This window comes from Lampris incognitus, chromosome 5, assembly GCF_029633865.1.
Source record: "Lampris incognitus isolate fLamInc1 chromosome 5, fLamInc1.hap2, whole genome shotgun sequence".
NCBI classification, from domain to species: Eukaryota; Metazoa; Chordata; class Actinopteri; order Lampriformes; family Lampridae; genus Lampris; species Lampris incognitus.
In genome coordinates, this window is record NC_079215.1 from 66689922 (window position 1) to 66703511 (window position 13590).

A 13590-nucleotide genomic window follows, 5' to 3' on the forward strand; every position below is an offset into this window, starting at 1 on the left:
ACTCACAACTACTAACCACAAACGGTGTTAATATTAGCAATGAGTGAGATAAGGATAAGACATATTGGGTATTTTTAGATAAACATTACAACTGTACCGCTATAAAACCCTAAGGTGGCTTGCTGGGTCAGTATGACCGGTGAACAATACATCTGTTGCCAACAGCTGAGCAGAAGACGGGGATTAAATATGTAAATATCATGGAGGGACCGATGGTTGGACAGATTTCACTGCAACAAATCTGAAAATCAACATTAGGTTGCTTGTCCAGATAAGATATAACCACATCTGTGGATATAGGCTTCTCAGATACCAAGGCAGGGATTTGAACTCTTACGGAGAAGACGGGTGTTCTGCATGGGAAGACAAGTCACGCTGGCAACACAACCTAGACAGCATCCTGATGCTGAAAGCAGTGCAGTGACACACGGTTGCACAAACTAAGGCCGCATTCTTTTTAGACGGCCATAAATCCTGGAAAGAAGGCTGCAGTTTGTACAAGAACAGCCACTTCAACAAAACCTATTGAGATGTTGAGTTGTACCAAGGATAAGCCTCCTCACTAGAGGCTGCTCGTTTACTTTTCCTGAAGTGCCTCTCAAGTAAAATGTATAACCTTTAACATTACCACTCCATAATCCACATTCTATCACTTCCTTCATCTGTGCTCACACTTAACAGTTTGGCCGCCTGCAGTAAGCAGGAAGACGAGTTCTCGGATTTGGCTAAGCACACCACCACCACCACCACCACCAGGTCTGAGCAGATTTACGTCTTGCTAACAGTGGTGAACGCTTGGCACCACCAGGTCAGGTCACTTGAGCTCCTTGCCGTTTTATATTAGCTCGTTGAGCCACTTCACCTCAAGAGCCACCGCCGCCGCTCCGGCCCCGCTACACCAGACTGGGGAGGGGGGCCCCGTCTCACCCGCCTCCCAAACTGCAGGAGCAGCAACACCAAGACAAGCCAGTCATTATAATATGCAAAATTTTATTACAAAAAAAAACTACACAAAACAAGTTTTAAAGCTCCATATTTAAATGGTTGCATAAACTACAGAAATCATTGTAGTAAAACGGCAGTAAAAACAATGATATATATATAAACGCCACCATTACAGAGAAACTAAGCAGTGCTTTTAACACACAAAAAGAAACGCCCCCCCCCTCACCTGCTGAAAATTAACATGCTACTGTCAACCTTGTCTGGTGGGAACGGTCAGACCTATACCAGAGTTGCATTCCAAGAACAAAACAAACCAAAAAAAGGTGTACTTTTGAGTAATTTAAAAACCTGGTCATAGCACAACAAAGACCAAGACTACTGTCGTCCACTTGAACAACAGACACTCAACTAGCCATAATAAAAGAACTGGACACAATTTCATAACTCATAAATGTTAAGCCTGCGGTTTTCAATCTGGTCCTTGGGCGCACAACGGTCACGCTTGTGTTCCCATTCCGCCAGCAGGTTATTTGCACTTATCTCAGCCGAGCTACGTGCAAATAACCAAACCTGGCAGACTAGAAAAGCAGCCTAACCGTGGGTACACGAGGACCAGATTGAGAAGCACGGGTAGACAAAAATCACATTTTAGATCGAGATCCAGTGACAGCAGCCTAAACCACGGAAGAGGGGAAAAAAAACCAAACAAACAAAACACAACAACCATGCAAAAAAACAAAACAAAGTTAGAATAACATTGCATGGCAGGGTTCACATCCTTGTTTCATCATAAAGCCCACTTCAACCAAGAGGTCTCACTTTAGTCATCGTCCTCATCATCATCATCATCCTCGTCATCATCATCATCCTCGTCGTCATCATCGTCATCATCAACTGGTTCCGCTTTCTTACCAGTTGGCCGGCCAGGCCCGCTCCTCTTACCAGGATCACTCTTCCCAGAACCACCCTTGGCACGGTAGGCGGCAACGTCCTGTCGAGAGGAAGACGCATCAGAACCTCGGCGCGTACCGTACATTACACCACATACACCAGCTGTGTTCGAGACCTACCTTTTCATACTTCTCCTTATATTTGGCAGCCTGTGCCTCAAAGGGGGCCCTGTCTTTGGAACTCTGCTTGGCCCAGAGCTCACCCAGTTTCTTGGCAATGTCGCCGATTGATATGCCGGGGTGTTCACTCTTTATCTTGGGACGGTGGGCAGAGCAGAACACAAAGAACGCAGACCTGGAAGGCAAGAGAACAAGGCATCAAGACCAGAACCGCCCAGCAGGCAAATGGACAGAAGCGGTGTCGGGAGCTGCACTCACGGCGGCCTCTTGGGGGCATTGGGGTCCTTCTTCTTCTTCTTGCTCTTGGCGCCCTTCGGGGGCACGTACAACTTCATCTCCTGATCATACCGGACTTTGTCATTCTTGGCCATGTCTTCAAACTTGACCTTCTCCTTTGCGGACATCGTCTTAAAAGTACAACCGAGAGGACATTCAGAAAATCCAGATTAAAAACTTTTAATTGTGTGTCACAAAGTCCACAAAAGAAATGAAAATAAAAAATAACGTGTAAATACCATATATACATACATATGTATATACATATATACACATATGTATATATATACACATACGTATATAAATATATACACACGCGTATATACACATACGTATATACATATATATACACACACATAATATATATATATATACACACACACACACACACACATATAAATAAATAGATAAAAAGAAGCCTCACCCGCCATAAGCTGGTAAAACCACAAGTTATTCAGTAAGCCTTCCCTCCCCCCAGCAGGGTTTGCCGCCCGTGTTTCCGGAAGCCGACAAGAGACCCCAAACTCACCTTCCATCGCTCGGAGCACTTCTTGGAGAACTCCGCGAAGTTCACCGAAGTGCCCGGATGTTTCTTTTTGTGCTCCTCGCGGCACGTCTGCACAAAGAAGGCGTACGAAGAGGTCTTCCCGCGGGGTTTGCCCGGCTCCCTCACCATGGCCGCAGATTATCTGGCATGGACGACACGGAAAGCTGTGATGAAACGGGCCCGGACGGGGGAGGGGGGAGGAGGAGGAGGGGGAGGGGGGTAGACTTCCCGAGTCTAACGGTCATTTCTCCCACCACCCAGAACCACAAATATCAGATTCGGCGAGGCGGCCAAACATGTAAGCGGTAACACACACCAAGTGGCCCCGGGGGCCGCTCGCAGGCCTCGCAGGGCGGCCTTAATCGGATTTCTCAGACTCCATTTTGTCCCTTCCCGCCTAAACCCACAAGGCAGCGGCAAAACTTCACATTGTAATAAAGTCGGGCAAAAAAGCAACTCCGAGTGCAGCCGAACGGCCCGGGCGGCGGGAACCACAGCCGGGGGGCCGAATTCGCCGACTTTAAGCGGGTTTTTACAGCCCAGCAGCCCGCAGGGGGGGGGGGGGAGTAAACACGCAAGTTGCTGGCGGGCCAAATGGCGTTCGGCTTTGCCATGTTACGCAGCAGGCAGAGCGAGGTGGAGCGCCGGGGTCCGGGCCCGGGGAGGCCTCGCCTCGCCTTGCCTCCCGGACCCGGACCCCGACCGAAGCCAACCGGACCCCGAACCCCGGCCGAAGCCACCCGGCCCGCTACGGGAATAACCCCGCACGACGGGAGAGAACCTGGCACCATTTTAAACGGCGACCAGCGCGTAACAAGTTGAAAACCCCAAACTTACGTCAAAACGCGGGCGAGCGGACGCGTCGGACGGCGTCGCTCGAACACACGACAAAAAAGTCACAAACCGCCGCCCCGCACTTTTTAGTATAGAGGGGCGAGGGGGCGACGCGGGCGGCCTTACCTTGCCAGCGTCCCGCCACACGGGTCGTCAGTCGGACTGTGCTGCGCGCGGGCTATAAAAAAACTCCTTGCTGTTTCGCCGCGCTGCCTGCCGGCTCGCCCTAACTTGATTATCAATCCGCCAAGCTCCTCCCTCCCGGCCGGCGGATTGGCCGGCTCCGTTTGAAACGCGGCCCCGTGATTGGCCGAGGGTCGCGGCACAGCGGCCGTGTATTTGTATGTGCGCGCCGGGACGGGATTGGCTGGAGGAGGGGTTTAAACAGACGGCGCCAAAAGCGCTTTGTAAAGGGGGGGGGGGGAGTCGAGAACAAGCGCGGCCGGACTCGAACGCACAAAGAGGAGGCGACGGTTCATCAGTGTGGCCGGAGGAGGGCTGCTCTGCGTGCGCCGCCGCCATAACAGACCCGTCTGTTGCGCAGTGCTCAGGACGTCCGTTGCCGTTTCTTGCTGCGCAACACGACCACTTTTACCCGAGTAGACACGTGTCTGGATAGGTACCGCTTGCTTTTAGACGCGGGGCCGGAGGGAGCGTCCTCCTAGCTTAGCGTCTCGCTGCCAGGCAAGACAAGGGGGCCATGCTGTCTCCGGTCCTCTACTATTTATACACTGATGAGCTGTAGCCTGTAACACTGGTGCATGATGGGTAATACCTTGGCGGACCATGGCACGTATGCAGATGACCTCGTCGTCCTCAGTCCCTGCACCTCCTAGATATACTATGTTGTGTGTCTGGTGTGCAGCATGACACCACATACAATGCTAGCAAGAGTGTTGTCATGAGCTGCACAGCCAAACGAGTGAACCGTCTAAAGCTTCCTGATTTTAACTTGTCTGATAATAATCTTGTGGTGTGTAATAAGGTGAAATACCTTGCACACGACATTGCTGAACACGTGACAGACGCTGATGATGTTTATAGGCGATGCTGCACGATGTATGCACAAGCACACACTCTGTCAGGCAAGTTTGGTGTGTGTTCAGTTAGTGTGCAGATGTGTCTGTTCAGAGCATATTGTACACCACTATACTGCACACCTGTTGTATCACTGCATATTGTACACCACTTTATACTGCACACCTGTGGTCACACTACATATTGTACACCACTTTATACTGCACACCCGTGGTCACACTACATATTGTACACCACTTTATACTGCACACCCGTGGTCACACTACATATTGTACACCACTTTATACTGCACACCTGTGGTCACACTACATATTGTACACCGCTTTATACTGCACACCTGTGGTCACACTACATATTGTACACCGCTTAATACTGTACACCTGTGGTCACACTACATATTGTACACCACTTTATACTGCACACCTGTGCTCACACTACATATTGTACACCACTTTATACTGCACACCCGTGGTCACACTACATATTGTACACCGCTTTATACTGCACACCTGTGGTCACACTACATATTGTACACCGCTTTATACTGCACACCTGTGGTCACACTACATATTGTACACCGCTTTATACTGCACACCTGTGGTCACACTACATATTGTACACCGCTTCATACTGCACACCTGTGGTCACACTACATATTGTACACCACTTTATACTGCACACCTGTGGTCACACTACATATTGTACACCGCTTTATACTGCACACCTGTGGTCACACTACATATTGTACACCGCTTTATACTGCACACCTGTGGTCACACTACATATTGTACACCACTTTATACTGCACACCCGTGGTCACACTACATATTGTACACCGCTTTATACTGCACACCTGTGGTCACACTACATATTGTACACCGCTTAATACTGTACACCTGTGGTCACACTACATATTGTACACCGCTTTATACTGCACACCTGTGGTCACACTACATATTGTACACCGCTTTATACTGCACACCTGTGGTCACACTACATATTGTACACCGCTTTATACTGCACACCTGTGGTCACACTACATATTGTACACCGCTTTATACTGCACACCTGTGGTCACACTACATATTGTACACCGCTTTATACTGCACACCTGTGGTCACACTACATATTGTAAACCGCTTTATACTGCACACCTGTGGTCACACTACATATTGTACACCGCTTTATACTGCACACCCGTGGTCACACTACATATTGTACACCGCTTTATACTGCACACCTGTGGTCACACCACATATTGTACACCACTTTATACTGCACACCTGTGGTCAAACTATAAAAAAGCAAGCTTACAGAGGCTCCCAGAAGTTTATAATGATGCAGTGAGAATACTAGTAAAAAGAGCTATAGATGGTGCAGTGCAAGTGAGATGTCTGTGGCTGCAGGAGTCAGTACCTTTCAGGCTCTTGTAAGAAATCTCATGTATAAATGTATTTGCCGGCTCAGTGACTCTGATAATGTAATCATCATGAGTTTAACTAATGTACGATTCAGTGCCACACGCTACCAGTCCTGGCAGTGGGACCACTGGTATAGCTGCCTTCTTATAACACACTGATTTGTTCCTTTTGTGTTATTTTATTGTGTTTACTCTGTGTATTGTCTGGGTTTTTTACCTATTTGTCTTTGTCTGTTATGAACCCTGAGTCTAAAATAAAATTTTGAATTGAATTGAATTGAACAAATGAAAAAAAAAGCCACTTACTTATTGCATTGTTTTTTTAAATCGGTAACTTTGTCCAAGTCACACAAAGAGTGGGCAGAACATTTCGAAATACACAACCACATTTTACCGTCAACGAAAAAAGAATTGTGTTGCAACCGCAGAGTATAAAATGCAACATTTTGTATTCAACATTTGTCCTTTTGCACATTAGCTTTGCTGTACTTGTGACATCTTGGATGTGGGGATTTCTTTCTTAATTTACATTTATCAGGTGCAGTTATACAGTACAGTCACGTGTTCGGTACACAACATATACAGATGTCTTACAAAGCAGTCCATGGATTTTGGCATCCTCTCAATGTCCAATGTCCATATATATATATATATATATATATATATCTCAAAGAAAAAAGAAGAAAAAGAAGGAAACAGGAATGAGTCGTGATGTTTGTCCATGAACACAGGGAACAGGTAATTAATTATACATTATATAAGAAAAAAAAATTGTTCACATTTAAATGAGGAGAAAAGTGATCCAGAAGAATTTTGTCACCGTCTCTTATTTCAGATCACTTGAGAAAATATGAAATAATTGGGGGACCAGTTAGTCAAAAATGTGTTTTTAACTGTGACCTTGCAGTTATGTTTTCCATGTAATCAGCCTCCTTCTCCCTCCGTTGTGTTAGCGTGGGAGCTGTGGCCTCCACCAGGAGGCCTCAGCCAGGAGGCAGACCATCTTCTTAGCAGTCAGAAGGGCTCTCAGTAGTGACGTCTGACCATCTTCTGCTCATATTCCCAGTACACAGCAAGACGGTTGTAAGGGCGGTTCCATATCCAAACATTATTTCATTTCATTTTCTATATCGTGCCAACATTCCAATAGTTCTGGACTGTCCCAAAATATGTGTGTATGGTCTCCTATCAGGCCACAGCCCCTCCAGCACTGATCCGGATCTGGGGATTTTAAAATCACAGTCTCTGAAACTTCGGGCTTCCGCCAAAAAAAAAAAGAGAGGAAAAAGAAAAGAAAAGAAATGGAGCGCAGAACGCATGTAACCGAGAGAACCGGTCCCAGACACAGGATGGAAAAACTGATCAAGCCAGTGTTTGTATGGAAAGATCTGGAACTCGGGGAGAGGCTCGTGGCTGAAGAGGCAGTGAGAAGATTCAACCTGCTGCTACACCAGCTCACGCTGCTTATCACAGGGACTGCTGCCGCAGACGTTTCACCGACATCCCAGACAAAACAAGGCCAGGAGAGGAGACAGAAGGCAGGTTTACTCCAAAAAGAGACCGTAAAAGAAGGTTGGGATCAAACGCGCAAGGGGCAGGAGTGTAAATCTGGATCTTCAACTTCAACTTTGAATCTGTCGAGGAAACAAAGGACGGGGATTAGGTGCAAGTCCCCGTGATATTTTAACACGGCTTCTTTGAGAACCAAACTGTTCTGGCACAAGCGTCCGATTCCACCCTCATATTAGCGAGATAAGACCCCAGCTGTACTCGTGCACCCTTGTCCAGGAAAAGAGCTCAGTTTGAAGGACCGAGGAGGTGATCCAGCTCACATCGCTGCATCCTCACCCACCTGACTCCGTCACAGGAAGGCAAGGGCACACCTACGTAGCTGCCGTGGACACTGTTGACATGAAGAGAAGCACAACACAGTTAAGCCCCTCGGTCTCTCACATTGCTTCAAGTCCAACGAAGTGCTCATCGACATTAAGAACAGCCAGGGAAGAGCCCGGCTGTTGGCTCCACTTCATCTCAGATGATCTACACAACTGGCACACACACAAAATTAAAATCAAAACAGTTTTACACAACTGCTACTTTTCCAAGTAGATGGTGGGACATAACAGGTAATCTGTGGGACCCTCTGAAGAAAAACATGGATTACCATGCTAGTCATTGGCCCTGCTAGACACAGACACCAGTTTGATCAAGTAACGATAACAATCCACAACTCTGTGGTTTCACAAAGTGTGGCAGCCAAACAGCTTGGTGTTAGGTTTGATCCCAGCCTTTCCTTTGATAAGCACATTAAAGAAATCACCAAGACTGCCTTTTTCACTTACGTAACATAGCCAAAACTCGGTCTTTTCTCTCCATGGCTGACGCAGAGATTCTAATACATGCATTTGTTTCATCCAGACTTGATTACTGTAATGTTCTGTTCTCAGGTCTGCCACATTCTAGCACTAAAAGTCTTCAGATGGTTCAGAATGCTGCTGCTAGAATCCTAACTAAATCTAGGACATTTGACCATATTACACCAAATTCTTGCCTCCCTTCATTGGCTTCCTATCCATGTTAGATCAGAAGACAAGGTGCTTCTGCTGACTTATAAAATCCTAAATGGACTTGCCCCATCCTACCTGTCTGATCTCCTTAAACCTTACATGCCATCTCAAGCTCTTCGTTCTCAAAATACAGGGCTCTTGTGTGTACCCAAAGTTAAAAAGAAGTCAGCTGGTGGCAGCAGGGCCTTTTCCTATCGGGCGCCATTGTTGTGGAATAACCTGCCTGCTGCCATCAGACCATCAGAGTCTGTTGAGTCCTTTAAATCCAAACTTAAAACTCATCTTTTTGCCTTAGCTTACAATTAGATGCCTTTAAGTTGAGTGCTTCACAACCTGTACTGCATGGTGGGTCGGTTTCTGTCTCAATAAATTCACCAACCACTCTTCTGCCCACCAGATTATCAAGTATAGATTATGACTAGTTGATGACTTAATTGATTATGGCTAATGACTATTGCAAACTGTTCTCTTCTCTAACATGTCTTTTCTCTCTCTCTGAATGATGTCTTCTCCTTTCTCTTTCTCTGTGTGTGAATGGTGTCGTGTGAGTCTCTCTTGCATGCATGTGCAGTCGGTTCTCCTCCCAGGTCTCCGTGGTGATGGTGGTCGCCATTTGGATGCTGCCTGCCCTTCCACTCCTCACATAAGTTTTTCTTATTACATGGTGATGCTGGTCGCTTGGCCTGGGTCCTGGACTGCTCCGTTGGCACGTGGATACTGCTTGGCATCCTGTGCATCCTGTTCTTCATAAATTTTATGTCCATTATAATTCTGTTAGCATCTTTCAATGTTGTGTTATGTAAATTGCGTGAACACAACATCCATTGCACGCTGTCCGTCTTGGCAGAGAGATCCCTCCTCTGGTGCTCTCCCTGAGGTTTCTTCCTATTTTTTCTCCCTGTTAAAGGGGTTTTTCAGGCAGTTGTTCCTCATCCGATGAGAGGGTCTAAGGACAGGATGTTGTGTTGCTGTTAAGCCCACTGAGGCAAATTTGTAATTTGTGATATTGGGCTATACAAATAAAATTGATTTTATTTTATTTTATTTTATTACAACCCCGGATTCTTGACACACAAGTACTAAGCAATTTTTTTTCTTCAAATGTCATATCTCAAACTGGGTGATCTCTGCTGAGCTCTACTAATGGTGTTAGTATCACTTCTGCTTCTGTGGTGCACAATGTCCTGTGTGAAAACTCATTTGACACAGCTCCTCCCCATGATATACCACCAGTTGTTCCGGGGACCACATGTATAGGGGACTCACTGCATCTTCAAGCTTAAAGCTACAGAGGATGGGTATGGGTGTTGACATACAGCAACTGTAGTGTCACTAACCTGATTTCTCCACGATGTAAGGGAGCTAGAGAGGGGTGCAGAGTCTGAAAACAAGTTGAAGACTAGATTTGTGGTTGTCTTCTGCTTGTCTTTAGTGCTAGAGGTAGAAACAGAGACAGAGGATGGTGAGGAAACTCCAACAAAGACACAGGCTCTGAGGTCACACACCACTGACTTTTACACACCCAAACCAGTGCGGCACCTGCATCCCACACCATGCATAGTCTGCACACATGAAACATAAAAACGAGAAACACAGCCGGAAAAGAATAACAGAAAAACTGCCGTATACCACAGAGGATTTCGGGCGGCACGGTGGCGCAGTGGTTAGCGCGGTTGCCTCACAGCAAGAAGGTCCTGGGTTCGAGCCCCGGGGTAGTCCAACCTTGGTGGGTCGTCCCGGGTCGTCCTCTGTGTGGAGTTTGCATGTTCTCCCCGTGTCTGCGTGGGTTTCCTCCGGGGGCTCCGGTTTCCTCCCACAGTCCAAAGACATGTAGGTCAGGTGACTCGGCCGTACGAGCTTGTCCCTAGGTGTGAATGTGTGTGTCGGCCCTGAGATGGACGGGGATGTCCAGGGTGTCTCCCCGTCTGCCGCCCAATGGCTGCTGGGATAGGCTCCAGCATCCCCGCGACCCTGTGGGCAGAATAAGTGGTTAGGATGATGGAATGGAGTTTTAGATGTCTTTTAGCTGTTAGCTTGCTTCAGCTCAAAGGTCAAACCAATAAAACCTGCTAGATGTGAGCAAAAATTAGCCGACGACTAAATGGCAATATTCCTTAACATTAACATAACGCGCTTGCTTTGTTTATGAGACTACTAAAAAGTAATGCTGGCCAGCGGCCACTTAACCACATGTGTAAGTTCAATAGTTCAAGTTACTGATTTCTGAGACACTTTATTGATCCCCGTGAGGAAATTCCTCTCTGCACGTAGCCATCCTAGCTGTGTAGCTAGGAGCAGTGGCAGCCGCCGTGCAGCACCCGGGGACCAACTCCAGTTCGTCTTGTCATTGCCTTGCTCAGGGGCACAGACAGGAGTATTAACCCTAACATGCATGTTTTTCTGATGGTGGGGGAAACCGGAGCACCCGGAGAAAAACCCACCGCAGACACGGGGAGAACATGCAAACTCCACACAGAGGACGACCTGGGACGACCCCCAAGGCTGGACTACCCCGGGGTTCGAACCCAGGACCTTCTTGCTGTGAGGCGACAGTGCTAACCACTGCACAACCATGCCACCACGGTTCTCCTTAGGGTAACTGATTCTGTTATCAATGGGCCCTTCGCTTCAATTTTTGAACCTGATGTTGACTTGTTCAAAAAATGTCTCTCATTTTGTAAATAAGGTGGAGAATATCTGGTCCCAAATCCAGCCTGGCTCTCGCATTCGCTCCCTTCCCCGTGTTAATCCTGCCTCTTTTGCCCAGTTCCAACCAATTACTAGTTCAGTGTTAGAGAGTACAGTCTCCAGTATGGACGCCTCCTCCTCCTCCTCCTCCTGCATCCTACACGTCACTCCCACCACGCTGCTCCATGAGGCATTTACCACCGTCAGCCTCGTTATTCTGCAAACTCCTAACAGTTCCCCGGCCTCTGGTCCGTTCCCAGACAGTTATAAGCATGCCATTGTGCACCCATTGCTGAAGAAACCTGATTTAGACCCCCCTGTCCTTAAGCAACTAGACCAGTCTTCTATCTCAGGTGGTGACGGTTACTTCCGCCCCACGTCAGGTAAATAACGACGTCATATTAACTTGAGAAGATGAGAAACAGACGCGGGCTTCACCTTCACTTGGCCCACAGGGTGCACGATGCTACCTAGCTAGGCTAGCTAGCCTCGCTATCTGAGAGAGCCGACATCACCTTTACGGGCGCGCCTGAACCGGATGGCGCACAGACGCGTCTTATCGTTCGTGGTCCAAAAACACGACTACGCCTCCAACACCCCCGCCCCGAGAGCCGGGCGGTGCTAACTTCCTCTCACGTCTTCCGCCGGGCGGCGCTAACGTCCTCTCACGTCTTCCGCCGCTTCCGGCGCTCATCAGCCGAAACCTCACGGGCCAAACAACGGCGCTCAGTGTCGCTACACCTGATAGGTTAACGACGCCCCACCCGGCAGTATCGCGGCGTGCTATTGGTCAGACTGCTATAGTAGGCCGCAGCGTTCGCCTGTGACTATAACGACATTGAGACTACGATTTCGAGAAGACGTGGAAGGATTTCGAGCGGCAACTAACATGATCTGATTAAAGATGAAATAATCTTAACGGCGTTAGTAATCCGGACCCTCCCTCAGCGTGTGGCATTATTTTCTAGAACTAACGCGAGTGCGCGCCCTCGACCCGCCGTTTATTTGTCCCCCGACCTCCTCTTAGCTCCGCCCCCAGCTTCACGAGCCGTGATCTGAGAAGGCTGTCTGCCGCAAACCTTCATTATAATCAGCATAATAACGAGTCACATCAAAACAAACCCAGAAGAAGAGCATCATGTGTGTCAGTATAATAACGAGTCACATCACAACAAACCCAGAAGAAGAGCATCATGTGTGTCGGTATAATAACGAGTCACATCAAAACAAACCCAGAAGAAGAGCATCATGTGTGTCGGTATAATAACGAGTCACATCAAAACAAACCCAGAAGAAGAGCATCATGTGTGTCGGTATAATAACGAGTCACATCAAAACAAACCCAGAAGAAGAGCATCATGTGTGTCAGTATAATAACGAGTCACATGAAAACATACCCAGAAGAAGAGCATCATGTGTGTCAGTATAATAACGAGTCACATCAAAACAAACCATGAAGAAGAGCATCATATGTGTCGGTATAATAACGAGTCACATCAAAACAAACCCAGAAGAAGAGCATCATGTGTGTCGGTATAATAACGAGTCACATCAAAACAAACCCAGAAGAAGAGCATCATGTGTGTCGGTATAATAACGAGTCACATCAAAACATACCCAGAAGAAGAGCATCATGTGTGTCGGTATAATAACGAGTCACATCAAAACAAACCCAGAAGAAGAGCATCATGTGTGTCGGTATAATAACGAGTCACATCAAAACAAACCCAGAAGACCATCATGTGTGTAACTATAATAACGAGTCACATCAAAACAAACCCAGAAGAAGAGCATCATGTGTCAGTATAATAACGAGTCACATCAAAACAAACCCAGAAGAAGACCATCATGTGTGTCAGTATAATAACGAGTCACATCAAAACAAACCCAGAAGAAGAGCATCATGTGTGTCAGCATAATGAGTCACATCACAACAAACCCAGAAGAAGAGTATCATGTGTGTCAGTATAATAACGAGTCACATCAAAACAAACCCAGAAGAAGAGTATCATGTGTGTCAGCATAATGAGTCACATCACAACAAACCCAGAAGAAGAGCATCATGTGTGTCTGTATAATAACGAGTCACATCAAAACAAACCCAGAAGAAGAGCATCATGTGTGTCGGTATAATAACGAGTCATATCAAAACAAACCCAGAAGAAGAGCATCATGTGTGTCTGTATAATAACGAGTCACATCAAA

At 47.1% G+C, this 13590-nt stretch overlaps 1 protein-coding gene and 1 long non-coding RNA gene across 2 annotated transcripts; both read right to left on the reverse strand.

Moving 5' to 3' along the window:
* Positions 1-976: 976 nt before the first annotated feature.
* hmgb2a (high mobility group box 2a) lies at positions 977-3922 on the reverse strand. Its single transcript, XM_056280922.1, has 5 exons — positions 3799-3922; positions 2821-2980; positions 2274-2422; positions 2016-2190; positions 977-1936 (listed from the first exon to the last, which is right to left on the reverse strand). Exons 2-5 carry the CDS (start codon positions 2965-2967, stop codon positions 1766-1768), a joined length of 642 nt encoding a protein of 213 aa, XP_056136897.1. The 5' UTR covers positions 2968-2980; positions 3799-3922; the 3' UTR covers positions 977-1765.
* Positions 3923-10034: 6112 nt separating this feature from the next.
* Positions 10035-12012, reverse strand: LOC130113335 (uncharacterized). Its single transcript, XR_008810277.1, has 3 exons — positions 11901-12012; positions 10327-10668; positions 10035-10131 (listed from the first exon to the last, which is right to left on the reverse strand). It is a non-coding gene; the product is annotated as an uncharacterized LOC130113335 (long non-coding RNA).
* Positions 12013-13590: the final 1578 nt, after the last annotated feature.

Bases quoted from the DNA above. Each gene is read 5' to 3' on its own strand.
- hmgb2a (XM_056280922.1), bottom strand. From the start codon at position 2,967: ATGGTGAGGGAGCCGGGCAAACCCCGCGGGAAGACCTCTTCGTACGCC. The intron at 2,423-2,820 runs GTGAGTTTGGGG...TGTACTTTTAAG, and splicing joins AGTGCTCCGAGCGATGGAAG to ACGATGTCCGCAAAGGAGAA. The intron at 1,937-2,015 runs GTAGGTCTCGAA...TCCTCTCGACAG, and splicing joins ATAAGGAGAAGTATGAAAAG to GACGTTGCCGCCTACCGTGC.